We start from the raw sequence: 21,335 nt of genomic DNA on the forward strand, positions 1-21,335 counted from the left end.
TGCGCATGTTAAGTCTGGTGTAAATAAATGTTGAATACATGCTAAATATATTTTGATTACATAAGTATACAATGAGTGAATATTATTAAAAAAAGATGAAAAACAACGTGGGTGTCTGAGACCTATTATTTAATTTATAATTTTTAAATTTTTTCAGAATTTTCATTCTGTCTTAATAACCCACATTTTTTTTCCTCTTCATATTCTAAATATATTCTTCTTGCACCGGAAATTCCTCTTGAAGTCACGCCTTCTCCACACAAGATTTTAAAACTAAATTATGACCATTTGGCTGAGTAACAGGATTAGCGATTAGATTGAATTTTAAATCTTCAATGTGATCCCACAGTACAGGAAAAATAGATGTAAAATTGAATGCCTGGATTTGCACCAATATTTTGGGTCTTTAGTTTTGTCCCGAAACACTCGTCTATTGTTAGATTAAAAGATGGGCGTGGTGAGTTTTTTTTTAGAAAACTGACTATAAATACTTATCTTTAAATTTCACTATGCTCATCCAATCGCTTTAACGTTTACAAATAACTAAAAATATATGCATTTATTTTGTCTCTAAACAGTACTTTTTTACTCTCTTACATAATTAAACAATCCACGCATGTTTTATCAATACGCTACAACAATAATCAATTAATCAAAAACTATTGAAGTTTTAATCAAAAGATTTAAATTATTTATTTATACTGGGAATGCATATTTGACAAATATAGATGATGGATTAGCAATACGATAATCCTGGGTTAGTAGAGCATGCGAAATAGAGATTATTAATTTACGCTACATCCTAAACGCGAAATGACACATTCGTTGGCAAAGAGAATTTGTTCAATAGTTTATTAAGAGGAGACTTTTGTTTCTCATTCACTCAGTGGTTCTTTTTTTAATGGTTGTATGTGCGTTCTCCAGGGGATTGAAACCCTTTTGTAGGTTGGCGTGAGTTACTTATGTGGTTGGCTAAGCCTAAAATCGGGGTACAACACTGCACAAAATATTATACCCTCTTCTTACGAGTATCAAATAAAAAACGATCATGTTGTGTTATTGAAAAAAAAAAAAAAATAATAATAATGATAATAGTAATAAAAATAATAATAATAATTGAATCAACTATTATTTCATTTGTTTAAATTTTTACACTGTCAATATATCATCATATATAATCAGTTTCTGGATGAAAAAGCAGTTAGAGATCTATAAAATATTATTTATTTTTTTAGCCCTATCAACATATCACACAATTCTTCAGTTATTATATGGCTCGTCAGAAAAACGGCCTATGAAAATACTTGAAATTATTGCCACAGCCGGCTTTATAACTGTGTGGCCTGTTCCAAATTGCTCAAGGGCTGTATCCTTTTTCTTTTGCTTTCTCAACTACTACCATACATTGTTATAAGAATCTCATTCAATAATAACATTTAAATATCTACTGCAGACTCTATAGAGAGACTTTAAATGTTATACATAAATATATTTAATTGTGTTTTCATGTCTTAAAAAAAAATTAGGAAAACGGTTGACCCTAAAGGCCATCCCCGCAACTTCCCGCTAACTCCATACATACTCTTCGAGCTCAGAAGTACGATTTCTGTGTTATTTTGACTTCTCCGAGCTCAAAAACATAGCTTCTTTATGCTTTTGAGCTCTTCGAGCTCAAAAGTCTGATAGAAGTTTGAAAAAACACTATTTTTTGAATTTTCATACTACAATAACTTTTGAATGAATGAACCAATTTTGGAATTGATCGGTCCCGAGTCGAAATTTGAGTTCTGTTTTGACGGCACTTTTTTCCAACTTAACTTTCAGATAATTTTACCATCAAACCAGACGTTATATCATTGAGTGCTTTATGAGCGTACGTCTGGTTTAACGGTAATTTGTGGAGTTTTTTCCCATTCTGACGTGTTTACCATTAAACCAGACGTTAAATAATTATAATGCTGACCATAATAATAATGGTAATATTTAAAAATGGCTAGCGATTTGGGATCGAATCCCACTCGGATCCTTTTTTTTTTTATTTTTAATGAAATAATAATAATACTTGATATTTTCTATAAATAAATAAATAAATAACTAAACGAATAGAGAACCTGAACATTATTATTAAGATAATTATAATTATTATTAAATTATTAATATATAAGGCGACGATTAAATGTGACTTCAATACAAAAAATTGTACTGACGTGGAGCTTTTTTTTTTCTTATGTTGTTGTGAGTCATAAAGGCAGCATTCGTGATAGTTATTGTAAGTACTCGTCGACCATATCTTAATTAAGTAACTTAAGAATCCCTTAGATATAAATAATAATCGAAAAACCGCAACGCCCGGGTTCCGAACCTAGTCCTAACGCTCGCCAGTCTTATACACTATCCGCAATACTACGCAACCAACTTCCATCCAAAGACTTGAGTGAGTTTTCATATAAACTATACAGTCTAGTCAAGAAGTGAGTTTTCTACGAAAAATCGTTACAATGCTCTTAAAAATATGGCGATTGGTGCGTTGGATTCAGAATTTAATTCTGAGAAAGTGGTATTTTTTAGTTTATCCGCCATTAAAAATTTTATTTGTTATAAACAAAAAACGAAGAGAAAAAAAGGGAGTCTTTGTTTTGTAGCTATTACTTCAAAAATATTGAAGTTATCTGAAATTTGAAAAAAGATCCTAAAAGAGTAGAAAATTTTAATAAAATAAGTCTCACTCCCGGAGTTGTAGCTCCATTATTTATAATTTTAATTTAACGTTGAAGTTTGGGCTTCGCGCGGCCGTTTCAGGGCCTAGGCGTCGCCACCAAGCAAAGTATGCAACACAAAACAATTTTTTCATAACATTCAATATTAATTTAAAAATCTGATTAAATTATAGTGTCATCTAGACATTTGAAGGAATATAGCCCCGCAAAAAAAAATTTTTAGCTTGATTTTTGTTTGTTATTTAATTGTTATTAAAAATTAAAAAAATGTGTCTATAACTCTTTTTTTTTTTTTTAGGAGTTCTTGTTATATAAATAATGAACAAGATTCTATTGTAAAAGCTTATAAAAGTTTTTTCATTTGTTTATAATGATTTTTTAAAGTTATCAAAAATTGAAATATCCGGCTAATGTTATAAAAAAAAATTTTTTTCCGAAATCTTTAATTCCGGTTGTTTTTGTATTAACATATTGCATTTAGTAGCTTGGCTAATGAATTTTTAATATTAGTTGTTTAAAAATTTGTTATAAACAAATAGAAAAGTTGAATATTTTTGAAAATTTTTTTTTTCGTCATTTCATTGTCTTAGTAGAATAATGATTAAAAAAAAAAAATTTCTTAAAAAAATTTTATAATTGTTTTTTTCATTTATCAACCATTTAAATTATTTATTAAGAAATCATTTTTTTTTAAATCATCAATTACAATTCTAAAAATAATTATGAAAGAATTTTGTTTTTACTTGAATTTTTTATTGTTTATTTTATAAACAATTTCTTATAAACAAATTTCTATTTTCATTTTATTTTTTTCCGTAGCTTTAAAAAATTACAAGTTCAGCCATGTGCATCAGAGTTAAAAAAAAAAATGTTTCTTTATTTTTTACTGAAATTTAAAATACTTTACCCCATCAAAGTTGAAGCGATCAACTATTTCATTAACTTATGTATTGTTATAACTTCTAAGCTATTGATGATACGGTCTTTGACATTCAAGACGATCTTTTAAACAATTTATTAATTTATATTATAAATTTTTTATATGCTCGATATCTATTATGGTTCAATTTTTATACATATTTGTTTATAAAAAAATGCATTACTTGAATCATTAAATGATTATATCTTTTAAACTATTGAAATTACGACTTTTATGATTCACGACAATTTTATAGCGTAATTATCGGACTACTCAAAAATAATTTTTTTATATTTTTAATTTGATTTGTTTATCAGTTTATTTTATTTATTTAAATTACTACACGGTCAATGATACATTTTCTTATAAACAAATGTTTATAAAATAAAAATGAAAATAAAATTAAAAAAAAATAAATAATAATAATAATAATAATAATAATAGTTCTTCGGATATTTTTTACGGTCAAAACAGAACCAAGTACGTCTGTTTTAGCGGTATTTTTCACCTGCACCGTCTTCTACCATCAAAACAGACGCATTCTCAGGCGGCAAATCAGCCTTCAAAGGGCTTGGACACTTCTACCGCTAAAACAGAACTCGAATTTCGACTCGGGACACTTTTACCGCTAAAACAGAACTAGAATTTCGACTCGGGGTGCAACCGTTTAGAAGTTATGCTAAAAAAACGATTTTTTGAAAATTTTATTTTTGAGATTTCTCAAAATCCAGAGAACCTAATTGATTTAAATTTTCACGAAATTTAATGGCAATGATACTCTTTGGATCGCCACCTATTTCGATCCGATCGGTCAAGCCATTCAAAAGTTATAAAAAGTTTACATACACCCACACACACACACACACACACACACACACACACACACACACACACACACACACACACACACACACACACACACACACACACACACACACACACACACACACACACACACACATACATACATACAGCCGCACGGACACCATCGCGGGAATAGTCAGGAAAGCTTCCTGTGACCTTAAAACGTCAAGATCTGATGAAAACTCAATTTTCGCAAAACGGGGTGAAACCAATAACTTTCCGAATTTTGAAAATCTTCGATTGAAGGGGAAGTTAAAAATAAATACCCTATTGTTTTATTTTTTTATTTACTTATGATTTTATTACTGGTATGATAAACATGAATAAATTGATTGAAGAGATGAGTTCTGTGATTTTATTGAGTATGACTTACAACTTTGAAAGCATACATGTATCTCTCTTACAAATCATTATGGATATCGATCTTATCGAAACAGCTGTCGCGTGGCGCGTGGTGATCCGAAGTAATACACAATAGCTACAGATCGACACACAAACGACAAAAAATAAAATATAGAAGATAAAAGAGAAAAAAAAAAGATTAATAAAAACAAGATTTTGTCAACCACTCGAGGAAGCAATGTCACGATCAGAGTAAAAGGCTTGTCTAAGTATTATATATATTTTATTTTTGTACGAAATCATAAAATATTTGAAAAGATAGACAGATTATAATTATATTGTACGATTTGTGGACATGTATAGTGACATTTGTGGTACGATTTGTGGACATGTATAGTGACACACTGTATGGGTGTAGACAAATTCTAATAATAAACTGATAAAGTATAAAGGGTGATTTAGATTGGACATTGAAGACGTAAAAAGATATATATGATGAAATGCGTATTAAAGGGATAAGTGGGTGAATAAGATTGGATTAGAGATCATAAAGAAGAGGGTAGCTTGAACAATTTATTATTCTGGTTGATTTCAATTAATGTAGAACTTGTTATTAAGCATACCATAAAATAACCAATGTTGAACAGTGATACAATGGTTCAAACGTTATGAAAAAAAAAATTTTTTTTTCTTGATTGTATTTCTCGTAGTTTCTCGAAATTTACGAGATCAGATCGGCTGAAATTTTTAGGAAATTTAAGTTTAGACAAACTCTTCCTCAAATCACATTTCGATTGATTGAGCCGATAAAAAGTTATAGGAGGTACATTACCTGTGAAAAAATTATTTAATATGACCAATTTTTATGATAAGCCATAGTAAATAGTAAAAATAACTTTTTTACACTGAAAAAAATGACCGTTGAATTCACGGTGATCGTGAAGTGGATTGTACGGCCTCATCATTTGGCGGTAAGTGAGAAATTTTTAAGTTTTTTGCAACAAATTTTATCATATCCTACGGTAAATTTTATTAGGTTTTCCGTTAATTTGACCTAGTTTGCCGTAAAATAAATGATTTTTTTCGTAATTTCACGCAAAAAATGGTTACACGGAAAAAATTTTATAGTAGAGTTTATGATCTAGTTATGTTAAAATCTATTAACTGATTCAATAGTAGTAAATATTATTTAAATAATTAAGTAAACCATCTGAATTTTAGTATTTACCATCCTGGTGTTAACTACTACTACTATGATGGTAATCAGTAATAATAACTGTTATTATTTAAATTAGTTACTACTATTATCAAAATCGTAATTCCTATTATAACCTGATGGTTGCAGTTACCATCAGTAATAATAATAACAACTATCTAAGCTAGTAAAAAATATTTGAAAAATTAAGAATCTGCGTTACCGTAAATGCATTTCTGAATAAACTAAAAGCAGCTGTAGTGCAGTGTAGTGCACAAAAAATCGGGATTAAATTCGGATTGAATTTATATTTAAATTTTTATTTGTCTAAAACAAGTTTCAACTCCAAATTTTTCAAAAAAAATTTGAAATTTCCAAAAAAATCAAAATTTTCAATAAAATTCAAATAAAAAAAAAGGCCATTCGGCAGCCGAAATGGAAGTAGATTTCATAATAAATATGAAAAAAACTAGCAGGATTGTATACAAAAAAAAAAAAAAAAAAAACAATGACATCAAAACGAATGCAAAAGTAAAATTTCATTAAATCTGTCTGAGACAGTAGGTAATTTTTGGACTAGACTGATAATGAGGTATGCAAATTAAAGCTAATTTAATAAGCTTTCAGATGCAATTTACAGAAATTTTATGGTACGTCGCGTTCAATTGTTATCCCATTAAAATACGGAAAAAGTAAAAATTTTTGTAATTTTCAATAATTTTTGAATTGTTGTCATTCCTAAACTATTTAATTTCGAAAAATAGATAAATATGCAAATTAAAGCTTATTAAATAAGCTTTCAGATGCAATTCACAGAAATTGAATATAATATCTCGTTTAATTGTTATTGCACGAAAATGCGGTAAAAGTAAAAATTTTCGTAATTTTTGAAAATTTTTGAATTGCTCCCATTTTTAAACTAATTGACCGATTTCGCTCATCTTCGAACTTAACCTCGGAAATAGTCCTAAGAATAAGTATGTTACGTTTTATTAAGATCCGTACAGAATTGCGAGAGTTAGAGAAGAGACAAGACCGGTTATATCGTATATATATATATATATAGATAGATAGATAGATAGATAAAAAATTTATTTGGCTCTGGAACCTAAGCTCCCTCAAAGCCATCAATATTTAAATTACATTGGTTTACATAGGTTACAAGATTATTTAACTAATTAAAGGTTTACAATTAGATTTAATTTCAAATGTTATAAAATCCAAATAGATTATTTAATACAAACAAATAACTTAATTTAAAGTCATAATAATTCTACAAGAAAAAATATTTAAATACGATCCAAAATAAAGATTGCAATTGTTAATTGTCATGTTCAAAAAAGTGATTGAAGCAAGCATTTTTAAATTCAACCAAATTATCTACAGCCACAGTCTCAGCTGGCAGTGCATTCCAGATACGTATGCCATGAATTAAGAATGAATTATCATACATGACACAATTAGCCTGCGGTATACAAAGATAGTCTTGTCGGACATCACCTCTACGCAGTGCTACAGGCAAAAAGTCTAGTTTTGAGCCGAATAGCTGCCGATAATTTAGTCGAATTTCCTTATAAAACAGACAAGCAATGAAATAGTCTCTTCTCGCTGCAAGCTTTAGCCAACCTAACTTTTTGAAATATGGAGTAACATGTTCATATTTTGGTATTTTATAGATAAATTTAACACATGAATTCAATTTACGCTGCATCTTTAATAATAATTTGTTTGACATATTCGTATACGCCGCACAGCAATAATCAAAGAGAGGAATTATTAAAGTAGATACTAGCTTAATACGTAAATTTTCATTAAATATTTCATTGTTTATTTTTAGTTGTGCTAGAATACTCATAGCGCGATTGCACAAATTTGTTACTTGATTCTCCCATGAGAGAGTACTATCTATAGTCACCCCAAGGTATTTTACAGTGCTACTATAAGGAATAGCACACCCCTCCACAAAGATTGTGTCGGCTAGTCTGCACTCATCACTAGTAATTTTTGTTCTACTTCCACAAATAATTGCTTTCGTCTTCGAAGGATTCATTTTTAGATGAATATTTAGATATATATATATATATATATTAGGATGTGCCAAATGTAACTTTCTTGATGGACCTTTTAAAATTGGCATTTTGAGTTCTGCTTTTAACAGGAGTTGTGTTTGGGCATTTCCTGACATATTTTGAGCGTTAAGATTTATTTAATTTTTATAGAATTTTTAACAAGAGTTTTGTTTGGCCAAATTTTGAAATTTTGAAATTCTAGCAAAAATGCCTAAACAAAACTCCTGGTAAAAATTCTATGAAGATCAAATAAATCCTTAATGCTCAAAATATGTCAGGAAATGCCCAAACACAACTCCTGTTCAAAGCGGAACTCAAAATTCCAATTTTAAAAGGTCCATCAAGGAATTTACATTTGGCACACCCTAATATATATATATATATATACAGGGTGTCCCAAAAGTCACGGACGCCATTGTAGCATCTGATGAAAAAAAAAATTCTGAGACGAAAAGTCCTTAGCCATTTTTCAATTAACCGCATAGATAATTAATTATTAATTAAAAATAACGTCTCTTTATTTGTTAGAGAGAGAGCGCCAGTGTCCAGTAAAGTATGTGCCAAACAAAGACACAACTAACTGTATGACTAACTAGTTTCTATAGCTACGTAGCTGCTCATGCAAAATATTAATCTACATATAGAAAAAAAAATTCTCACCAAGTTTGAGCTCTTAATATTAATTTTAAGTACTTACAATTTAAATTTAAAGTTTTACCATTCAAAATGCATGTAAAAAAATCTTTTTTTTTTTCGAATTTCTAATGCTTACCCGGTTTTTACAATATTGCAAATCGGTTTGATGGATCTTGTGGAAAATTCCACGTTCTTCAAAATATCCTTGAAGTTTTTTTGTGTAACTCGCACTGGTTCACCAGTAGAAGTCCTCAAAGTACAGTTTTTGAAAAAAATATATTTTCTTTTAATTTTTCGAGCAAACCGCCAAAAGTAGGAACAAAAAAAGGACTGACTGTTTAATGAATTTACAGCCATTTTTATACCGGAAAATGCAAGAAATTGATAAATACTAACTCATAATCTTATTTAGATTCATTTTTTTTAATGATTTCCATTATATTTCCCTACACTAAGAACTTTTTTAAAATTATTATGATTTTCTACTCATAATGAATACAAAAACAACACATAAATTCATAAATAAACTACAAGAATAAAATTGTAACATAGATCTTGCAATTTTTTAACATTTCTGTCGTTTAGTAAAAAAAAATAAAAATGAAGACTATTTAATGTTTTGTAGCACAATTCCAAAATTAGGAAAAAATTTAATTTTTTTTATTGTCAACTTTATTTACGCCAACTTTGTATAAGTAGAAATCATTCTTCGAAAAATTGCACCAAGCAGTCCCGAGATGGCATATTCTAACATTGCTCTAGTTAATTAGCATGATATTACCGTCTCTATTGTCCTTGTTGACGGGTTTGATAATTTTTGGCATACCTAACCTCAAAATAATTTTCTCATTGTTTGTTGTATTAAGTGATTAGTCCGAGAATCAAGTGACGCTAATACTAAGACAGAATAAGCCAATTTTTTAATAAACTATGTTTAAATTACTATTTTAATATCAATTTTTCGCTGTCACTTGTGTTTAATGGTTTACCATTTATGATGTAATCGTTAATCGTTAATCGAGTTTGAATTCTTCATCGATGATGAAGATCAGAAACAATATTTATTATTACTGGTTCAACAATGTAGAAAAGAATTTCCTACGTGTGCCAAAATGCTATATTCTGCTTCAAAATATTGATGTGTTTTCAATAACATGAGTAATTATTTGAAATTTATTAATTTGCTTTTTATAACTATTCCGACGTTTATCACATTTGAAGTATTTTACATAATAACATAACCTTCTGTATATTTTGATTAAATTTTTGTTGCTTTTTATGAATTCATGTGTTGTTTTTGTATTCATTATGAGTAAAAAATCATACTAATTTTGAAAAAGTTCTTAATGTAGGGAAATATAATGGTAATAATTAGAAAAAATGAATCTAAATAACATTATGAGTTAGTATTTATCAGTTTCTTACAATTTCCGATATAAAAATGGCTGTAAATTCATTAAACATTAGTCGGATAACTTTTTTTTATGAGTAAGTCCTTTTTTTCTTCCTACTTTTGGCGGTTTGCTCGAAAAATTAAAAGAAAATATATTTTTTTCAAAAACTGTACTTTGACGACTCCTACTAGTGAACCAGTGTGAGTTAAACAAAAAAACTCTGAGTCTATTTTGAAGAGCGTGGAATTCTCCACAAGGTCCATCAAACCGATTTGCAATATTGTAAAAACCGGGTAAGCATTAGAAATTGAAAAAAAAAAAGATTTTTTTACATGCATTTTGAATGGTAAAACTTTAAATTTAAATTGTAAGTACTTAAAATTAATATTAAGAGCTCAAACTTGGTGAGAATTTTTTTTTCTATATGTAGATTAATATTTTGCATGAGCAAGTAAAAAAAAAAAAATTTGCGGAAATGAACCACCCTGATATATATATATATATATATATAAACTTTTGAACCATATGCATTTTCTGAATCCGCTTGACAAGCTGAGTCGAAACATAGCAAAATTTTTCAAAAGTTCCGTCATGAGGACCAATGCAATAGTTAGATTTCTATGAAATCTACTAAAAAAAAATTAAAATTTCAAAAAAAAAATTTTGAAGGGAATTTAAAATATTTTAATATTTCAAAGAAAAAAATGTACATTAGTTAAAATATGAATGTAAATAAAGGATTTAATTAAGTAAACTTATATTATTTTTTTCTTTCAGAATTTTTACAATCTGAGATGGTTACAGTTACCATCTTCGATTGTAACGGTTATAATTTATAATAATTACAATTATTATTTTCGATAGTAATCGTTACCATTATTAATAGTAACTATTACAATTCTCAATGATACCACCTATTATTTTGTTACTAATTAATTTTATTACCATTTTAGATAGTAGGAGTTACTATTTTTGTATAATAGATAGTATAATTAATTTTTCTCCGTGTATAAATTAAGGGCCAAGAAAATTTTTAAGACCTGAGTTGTTTTGGAGCAAAAAAAAAATACTCATGAGCTCATGAGATAAAAAAATTTTCTTACACTGTTAAAAATATTTGTAAAATTACAACCATTTTACAAAACAAATGCTGGGTAAAATTACAAATCGATGTTTACTACTGCGAAGTTATGAAACAATTTTGGTAATTTTTCAAAAGATGTCAGGAAAGTTAGTAGGATGTATTGTAATTTTACGATTTTCATGTAAAAATCCTAATTGTATTGTAATTTTACGAAACTGTTTGTCGAATTTCAATACAAATCTTTGAGATTTACAAACATTGTTTGTAATTTGGTTTACTAGAAATTTTTATAAAATCACAAAACAAAGTTGTAATAGAAATTACAATGGAGTCATTGAAAATTTAGTAACTTTCTTTGTAATATTCAAATTTTAATTGTAAAATTAAATTGTGAATTTTAATTTCAACCACAATTATTATCGTTTATAATGTGTGTGGTAATTTTACAAAACTTTTTGCTAAATTACTATGAAAACGCCTTATATTTGCAAACATTGTTTGTAATTTCATTTACTATGTTCTTTTAGTTATAGCAATTTTGTATAATATAAGAAGGGCCGTTTTTTTCTCAATTTTATGCATAATTAAATAGTTCCCAATAATTCAAAAAATAAAAAATATAAAAAATAAAAGTTTCCATTGATTATTTATGGTCAACTTTAATGTTCGTAAACAATATATTCAGTAGACAATCAATTATTTGAGATACTTATTTTTTTCTTAGGTGAGAATAATCACGTTCGAAATCTTCAGTGTTTAATTTTTACTTTTAATTTAAATCATAATTATTGAATATATTCCTCTATCACTATAAAGCATAACTTTTGAGATATGTTTTATATAAAACTAATGGGAAAAATAAGTTTTAAATACTCCAAGTTGGGATTTTGTTATAAGTCATTTTCTTATGTTTTTGAAAATATTTTTTAAATTTATTTATTAAATTTTTTTTTAATTATAAAGCCGAAATTAAATACGATTATAAATTTGAACCATAATCGCGTCTACTTGTTGATGTAGACTGATGTATTAAAAAACAACAATGTCCTTCATATTTATTTTTACTAATTTTCAGTCTATAGTTGTTTATTTATAATATCTTATTACTAATAATAAATTCGAGGCATCGTGTATCTTTTATACATTTTAATATTACTTTCGAATGATCATTTCGGAATCGATATATTTGAACGAGTATATGTTAGACTCTTATTTTTATAATATTTAATGATTATAAATAATGTAAAAGTTAGTTATTTTCCATCAATAAACGGCATCAAATAACACAAATAATGTAAAAATAAGTCGTAATGCTCCATTACCCCGTAGGATTAGCTTATAAGAATAATGAGATATTGAATCACCGATCGGTCGTACAGTGTAGGGGGTTAGGTATCGGTCTGGCAAGTGCGTGGCTCGCGTTCGATTCTTAGTTAGGGCAAATGCGTTTTTCACTTTATATTTAGTGAATAGCAAATTAAGGTCTGTATGAAGTGCCGAATTTCAGAAAATATAATTAGCGCTTCATAAAAATAAAATCACAACAAATATCAAATCAAATTATTTTTTTTTACTATTTCAACTATCAACTACCTATATATATATGAATATATATTGAATATTTTTTCTCGGAGTACTAAACTTACAAAACATTTTTAATAGAATTTGTTTTGTAAAATTACAATCTCGTATTGTAATATTGTTAAACAAATTGCCGATAGATGTTTAGTAAATTACAAAAATTGTTTCGTAATTTTTCTAAATTGAGTTGGAATAAAAAGTGGAGTAAATTTTCAAAACTGTGTATTATAATTACTATATTGTGGTGCGTAAAAACTTCCAACACATTTTTAGTAAAAATACTGTAGAAATTTTTAACAGTGTAGCTCAAGAAAATTTTATTTTAACAAAAATCATTTTTGTTCTGTTGAATAGTTTCTTGAAAATTAGTTCCAATACAAAATATTTTTTTTTTATTTAATGGTAAAATTTAGACCATTGAAAAGAATAACTATTGAAAAACAAAGTCGCCGACTGTAAATGAACAATGAAAAGATCATGAAACGATTCATATTTGAAGGGTTTTCTCAACAAGATTTCAAGAATAGATAATGTCTTTATTTGCATCACCCTATATTTAACTACTAAATAGACAAGAGTGAGAGAGTTTTGCTAAGTCGCACATATTGGCATGTTGCCTGCGGCAAGCCTTGTCCCTAGTTTTATGTATGTATGTAGTTCACCCCTATAACTACAACTTTTGATCCCCTTGACGTATATTATTATTCGACCATTGTCCGATTATTACCCGACAGTATGTGGGTGTAATGCGAGAAATACAATCTTGAAAAATAAAAGAGAAGAGGTATATATCTGGTGACAAATTCAATAAATCTATCAGTGTGGTATGTGTACATGACGTTTTGCCGCGTATTTAACGCAAATTTAGGCGAACACACATGTCGCACTATGCATCTGTCTTTTTATTTTCTGCATTATATCTATGTATTAGTGCTCCCTAAGTTTCAAATGCATCAAATATATACAGTATAACATAGATATTATACTTACCATGGTAATCAAATGAACGACTTTTGGCAATTATTAGTATTTATATTTTATGTGTTTTTAATTTTATTTATTCAACACTTTTGTTGACATTCGAGAATTCATTCTTTTTGGTTGAGTTTTTAGTTTTTTTAGAAATTTTGGAATCTAGGAAATTTCAAATAACATTCCACAACCACATCAAGTTCGATGAGTTGTATTTTTATTATATTCACAAGAAGACAAAGAATAGGTGCGTAGTTTTTAACAATAAGTGAAAAAACGAAGTTTAATAATACAATAGCTATTTTGACAGCGGCTTATATACTCTTATGGCGCATTCTCTTTTTATTAATCTTCCGGAATGTCCACAAATTTCAGAAATAAACGCCGATTTTCTATTGTATCGTCACAACAGAGATTGGAATCAATATTTACACTTAGAGGTTTTGTCAGATTAAGATTAGTGGAAGCTTAACGGCATTAGAACCCTTAACCCTCTCTACGATTGAGTCAATAGCATTTTTTTGTTATTAGACAAGTGTCGTAAATTGAATGTATTAGACCAATCTAAAAAAAGTCAATTACATTTTCGAATGACATGTTAAAAATCTTGTTATTAAATGGCGAAAGAAATACTGTAAAAGTTTAACGTCTCAATCGTAATGTTAAGAGTATTACCATCACAATTTTCTATTTCTATTTTCGAAACTGCATTCTTTTTTTTTTCTTAATTTTCGAACTTTTGGCTTAAAAATATTAAAGGATTATACATTTTTGTTATAAATTTAACATTACAGAATAAAATAGGTTGTATAAACAAGGAAAAACTTGATTTCATAATGTCAATAAACATTCATCTATTTTTAGAATAATTTTTATTTCCAACTCAAAACTTAAATTACTGAACTAAAATTTAGAAAAAAATTAAAAATATAAATTGATGGCGAATTTCTTGTGTTATGCTTCAGCCTCAATTTTTCCTACTTAATTATAAAATATTCACTCGATGTCAAACATACATTCACTAAATTCACTAAAAACATGGGAAGAATTAATAATTCCGACCGATAAACATTTTCATTATTGTGGAGAGAGATTTGAAAAGATAACCTCAATACAAAATGTATATCTATGTAGGATTCAAATAAAATCTTTTTAATATTCTCAAATCGTTTTCAATTACTTCTCATTTCTTTTTTAAATCAAGGTTATTCTTGTATTTGATTTTTCTTTAAAAAAATTTCATTTTCACTGTCATTTATTAATTTGACTGTAGAAAATACGTAGTACACATACATAAAATTATTACTGATATTACGTGAGTAATCGTGCGAAATCGAAAAATGATTCATTAGAAAAGTAAGATTTTTTGATCATCATAGCCATAGAGGGTTTACTTACGCAACCAAATATATCAAAAATGATAACTTCTTAAGAAACGAAGAAAACGGTTCATTCAAAATTGATAGTTATTCACAAATAATACTAATCAATTTTGTATTTTTAACTTCCGGCTGTGAAAATCTATGATTTTTAACAAATCGAGAAGTTATTGAATTCACCCCGGTTTTCGAAAATCGAGCTCTTATTAAATCTCCACGTTCTGACCATTTCTACGAGGATCTCTCTTCGTATGTGTGTTTGTGCGTGTGTGGATGTATGTAAACCCCTCATAATTTTTGAACGGTTTGACCAATTTTATCGCGGTTGGTGCAATTCGAAAAGGCTAGACCAAACTTAGATTTTGAATACAATTTGGACCGGTAGATATTTGGAAAATATAAAATTGCGAAAATTTTTTTTCCAAATATAGTTTTTTTGGAATAACTTTCAAACGACTTTACCGATCGATTCCAAAAACAAATCAGCTTTTAACCCTAGATTGGTCACCAAACGCGACCTAACGACTCTGGTCGGGTGATGAGGGATTCGCCGCAATTCTTTTTAGAGTGCGGCGTTGCCGGATCATACGGGCTATTTACTATTGGTGAATTAGTTTCAGCGCCAATATGAAACAGATTCAAATTTAAAACAAATTTTCAACTTTCTTTTTATTTTTATTTTAAACAATCACATACAACGCATTAAAATCATTATGAGATATCTTTAGTTATTGTAATATATATTAATACATCATTAATATATTAAATGTTTTATAAATTTTCACATAGTAATTATACTTTTAATTTTGATCGCTAAATTTTAATCATTTTCTAACTTACATTTTAAAATTTTGTTCACATATTTTTAGTTATTCTAAGAAATATTAATATATTAAATGCTTCATAAATTCTTATCGTAGTAATTATAATTTTAATTTAATTTCTTAAATTGTTAAAATTTTAAAATTATAATCACATATTTTTACTTATTACAAATGAATATTAAAATATTAAATCTTTTATAAATTTTCACATAAATTATTTTAAAATTATGATCACATATTTTTAGTTGTTTCAAAAAATATTGATACATTAAATGCTTAATAAATTCTCATCGTAATAATTATAATTTTAATTTAATTTCTTAAATTGTTAAAATTTTAAAATTATAATCACATATTTTCACTTATTGCAAATTAATATTAAAACATTAAATCTTTCATAAATTTTCACATAAATGATTTTCAAAATTATTTATGGGAATCCAACATTGAAATTATAGTTTATATAATTATAGAAAAAAAAGAAAAAACTTAAAATAAAATAATCTTTATAGTTATTTAGTTATTTAATTATTTCGGGACCTCGATTACTCTTCAGTAGAATCTTCATCATTTTTGAAACACGATTGACACATCTTTATTGTGTGTTCCCCACAAATTAAATTTGAGCAGCTTCTACAACGTGTCTGCGTTTTCCGATTTTTACGACGTGGACAATAAGCGCAACAGTTTGACGAAGATTTTTTCGGGCTTTTCAGTACGGGTGGTTGCACAGGCAATTGCAGACAGTTTCGAATAACTTGTCGTAGGTTAGTATTAAGTTCAGATTTGTTTTCTCTTTTTAATAAAAGTGGCTTTGTTAATTCATGATGAAGCATTTCTATGAATTCTTTGCGCACAATTTTAGTTACAGAATTGCAGTTGTAAATAACTATAGCATTAATTACTGCAACGTTAATTATTATAAAAAATAATGTTAGAGGCCATCTACGACTAGTTCTAGCTACATCATATTTGGCTCGCATTTGGTCCACAATATCAACAGCTGCTTTAGTCTTATTATAGTAGGTAATTATTTCAGGCTTTTTTTATCATCAGTCTCTTCGTCTATGGCATTCGATCTGTGCATAGATGAAATCAAAATTGTACAATTTTTTTTTTTTGCTTTGAGAAATGTATGATACCATTGTTATATTGCGGTAAAAAGCAAATAATGACGAACAAGGATCACGTTTTTTAACAGTCACAAACCCAGGAGGTATTTGAGGCTTGTTTTTTCTTAACGTTGCAACCACTGTGATTTTGTGCTTTTCGAGAAGATCAATAACGAGAGGAAGTGATGAAAACCAGTTGTCCATCGTAATATTACGTCCGGTATTCAAAATCGAGTGACAAACTCTTTGAACCACATCAAACGGCTTGTTACTCACTTGATATTCTTCTGAAAGCTGCTTGCCAACGTAAAGTTCCATATTAGATGTATAAAATGATTCAGTATCCACCATTCCAAAAATCTTTAAGCCATAGCGATCAGGCTTAGATGGAATGTACTGCTTGAAGCTACAACGACCCCTGAAAGCAGCAATCATTTCGTCAATGATTACGTTTACTCCAGAGGAATAATACTTCAAACAACTTTTATTAAAATGATCCCAGATTTCTCTAATTGGAGCCAACTTATCGGTTTTTTTTCTTTCAATTCGAGTTAAAGAATTATCAAACCTTAAAGCACGAAGCAGTAGTCTAAAACGATTTTCTCTCATCACAGCTCTAAAATATTCCGGTGACAATCCATTAGGTTTCCATAAATCATGGATGTCGACATGGGACAAGTTAAGAAGTCCTGAGTAATATAATAATCCAAAAAAAGCTCTCATTTCACACTCATCGGTATCAAGGCAATCTGTTTCACGTGCATATTTAAGTCTTATAACTGATAATTTTTCGTTAGTATGTTGAACAATTTTTGCTATCAATTCAGTTGGAAAAAAAAAGTTCCCAGCATTCCAACACAGTCGTAGAATGATAAGCGAGTCCTTTTACACCCGATTTTTCAGTTGCAATATTGGCGGCTTGCCTTTTACTAATAGGTGGAAAATTCGACGACCAGACAATAGAATCATCTTTACTGAAGTATAATTGCTCCAAATCATCGTCAGATTCATTACCATTAAGTACTTGATTTCTTGTTTCTTTTGAACTACTCGTAGACGTTGCTTCAAGTTCTTCATCAGAGAAGTCTTCAGATTCATCAGGTTCTGCATCAGAGTAGTCATTGTCATTGTCGAACTCCCAACTATCTTTGTCCTTTGAATTATTATTACGTGCCATTGTATCTAAAATTTATTTAAAAAAATTAAAAATTTACCTCATCAAAAATGTTTATAGAACAACTTCATTTTTTTAATTGTTTCGTTTTAATTCATTCGTATCATTATTATTGTTTTCAAATTAACTATATTTAAAAAAGAATATTTTATAAATAATTTATGTGGTATGCACAAATAAGAAATTTAATGTTAGTAATAAAAATGACAAAAATTTTTTACAATTGACAATTTTTACATTTAAAAAAAAATCAAATATTTAAAAAGTAAAAGAATAAACATCCCGGTTAATATTTCGAAAATTTTTTATGTATATCATTGTTTTAACACTCAATTTTTTTCAAGATAAGAAATTTTAAAATTACGATAATTTTTGTAAATAACAATAACATTCGAAAATAGGTTAAAGCCTTCGACAATCGACATAAATGTATTACTAGTAAATGCAAGAAAATATTTTTATAAATTCATTGGACATTAAAAAAATGAAACAAATTTAATAGTTACTTCTAATTGTAAAATTTTTAAAAATGTTTATTATTTATGTTAAATATTTACCTCATTATAATTTCCTATGCACGATAACAGCTGGTAACGGTCTGCGCCTGCGCGCCAACACAAATAGTCAGTAGGAAGGGACATACACTGAGAGGTGACAACGCCGCAAGCGAAAATCTACTAACGACTCTGGTCGAGTGATGAGAAAAGTCCCGTAAATCCGTCATTTTTTTTTTTAACTTTTTTTTTCACAGTTTAACAATTTTGAACATGCTTAAAAAAATTATTAGTGTATTCTAAAATAATCAAAGGACAAACTGAAATTTTTTCAGAATATTTCAGTGAATATTGAAGTCGTAATAAAAAAAATAAAATTAAGCGCGGCGTCACGCTCATAGGGTGACCAGTCTAGGGTTAACATCAAAAAACCGCGTCGATCGCCACCAAGCCGGTCAAAATCGGTTTATTTATTTGTGAGTTATCGTTGGCGAAAAAAATCGAAAGAAGTTACTTTTTCGAATTGCTCCGAAATTTTTGGTCTGATCAGTTTATGTTTAAAAGTAAATCGTAGGATTCGAAAAACTGCTGCGAATGTTGCCAACCGCGTGAAATCATGAAAATCGGTTTATCCATTCAAAAGTAATTGCAATTTGAAAATTTAAAGAATAGTGTTTTATTAAACTTCTATCAGACTTTTGAGCATAGAACAGCTAACTCTGTAAGCTCGGAGAGCTTGAAATAACATATAAATTATATTTTTGAGCTCGGATAGCTTTAAACGTCATAAATGCAATTTTAAGCACTTAGGTTGTGGAATTAGCAGAAAGTTGTAGGGATAGCTTTTAGGGTCAAGCGTTTTCCTAATTTTTTTAATTAATTCCGTGATTTTGAAAATTTGAAAAAATTTTTCAATGCATGTATTTCGGCCCTTTTTCTTTAAATAATTTTTAAGCCGTAAAAGATAGCTTAAATCTATTAAATTTATGTTAAACATAATTATCTTCAATTTAAGCTATTATTCGTCGACTTTTGATACTTTTTTCAATTTATTTCGTAGTTGGGAAAATTAAAAAAAAATGAAAAATTAATTTTTAGTTTATATCGTCAAATAACGTTCATAAATTTTAGAACAATATATGACCAAAAATAAATTTTCGAACATTATTGCCTTTCAATAACGTGTTTTTTTCAATATTCAATCAAAAAATCTACCTATCTATGTCGGGTGAGGCCGAATGGCGCTTTTTTCTCGCATATTCTATTAACTCTTTTTAAGAAGATCCTTTTCTTTTCCTTTCTCAATCCTTTCCTCCCCCAATTACCCTGTTACGTGAATGTTGGAACGCTTCATGTAATAATTACCGTAACTCCTGTCCTTTCCCGCTTAACAACATTATTTAATTTTAAAAACAATTTTAAAACAACCACTAGAATTTCGAGCTCGAAGAGCTCAAAACTTCGGAATCGATAATTTCTCGAGTGTTTTGTAAATAGCGGGAAGTTTCAGGGATGGCCTGCAGGGTCAATCGTTTTCCAGATTTTTTTATAAACTTTTTTAATTGTAAATTAATATTAAATTATTATTTTCTCGGTTGAAACTTTCTATATTTAAAAATCAAGATATACGTAATTGCGTCCGTAAAATTTTCGATGTATTTATAAATAAATGAATACAATCAATTTAATGTAAAGGTTTTTTTTTATTTATATTGTTAAAAAGAATTCATTATCACTGAAAAAATTTTCTGATTAAACCTGATATATATCTATACATCATTTTTTATTTATACCCATACAGGCAAGATATAACCTGATACGGAAATTGACCGTAACAGGAAATTTTTTTATGGGTATACATGAAAGTAAATAATGTAACCATGAAAATTTTATGAACTTACATCTCATATTTTCTAAGATTAATTTAATAATTATGACTAGAATTAAACTAGTCATAAACTAGAAATAAATTAAGTAAAAAAAAAATTTCATACATGAATATAGATTTTAATTTGTTACATTAATTTTTCTACTTTCTATGATTTAGATAAGGAATTCGAAATTATTTTTGAAGTAGAATAGCTGATTTGTTTGGAGTAATAACAATCATTTTAAAGCATGAGAATATAATTTATTTCCAATAAATTTTTCATTTTGGAAAATCCATCAAGGAGTAAATTTATCAAGAATTGTTAACAGTGGATCAATTTTCGTAGAATATTATTGAGTTTCTTTAAAAAATATAGGAGTAAAAGTTTTAGTATTCTACTGAAAAGTAAGGTCATGCCAAATAGATCAATATTTAAGTCATGGTTTCATAAGAAATGATTTCTATTGGGTGACATAAATTTATGCAATTAAGACTTATAATAAAGCACTTAATTTTCTTGAAAAACATAAATTTATCATGAAAGAAATAAATATTTTTGGTTTACTTCTTTGATTGGAATGAAAAAGAAAATGAAATTGAAATTAATATTTCATATTTATGTATTTGTATTTTCGTGAAAAGGTGGTAATCTAGTAATACTTCTTTTGGTTGTATGGCTTTTATAGCAGGGCGTGAAGCTGGATCTAAA

General features: G+C 28.0%; 1 protein-coding gene across 1 annotated transcript; it reads right to left on the bottom strand.

Moving 5' to 3' along the window:
- Positions 1–16,959: 16,959 nt before the first annotated feature.
- LOC123258565 (piggyBac transposable element-derived protein 4-like) lies at positions 16,960–18,026 on the bottom strand. The gene has a single exon (XM_044718653.1). It carries the CDS (start codon positions 17,809–17,811, stop codon positions 17,029–17,031), a length of 783 nt encoding a protein of 260 aa, XP_044574588.1. The 5' UTR covers positions 17,812–18,026; the 3' UTR covers positions 16,960–17,028.
- Between the last annotated feature and the right edge of the window lie 3,309 nt (positions 18,027–21,335).

This window comes from Cotesia glomerata, linkage group LG2, assembly GCF_020080835.1.
Source record: "Cotesia glomerata isolate CgM1 linkage group LG2, MPM_Cglom_v2.3, whole genome shotgun sequence".
NCBI classification, from domain to species: domain Eukaryota; kingdom Metazoa; phylum Arthropoda; class Insecta; order Hymenoptera; family Braconidae; genus Cotesia; species Cotesia glomerata.

Bases quoted from the DNA above. Each gene is read 5' to 3' on its own strand.
- LOC123258565 (XM_044718653.1), bottom strand. From the start codon at position 17,811: ATGAGAGCTTTTTTTGGATTATTATATTACTCAGGACTTCTTAACTTG.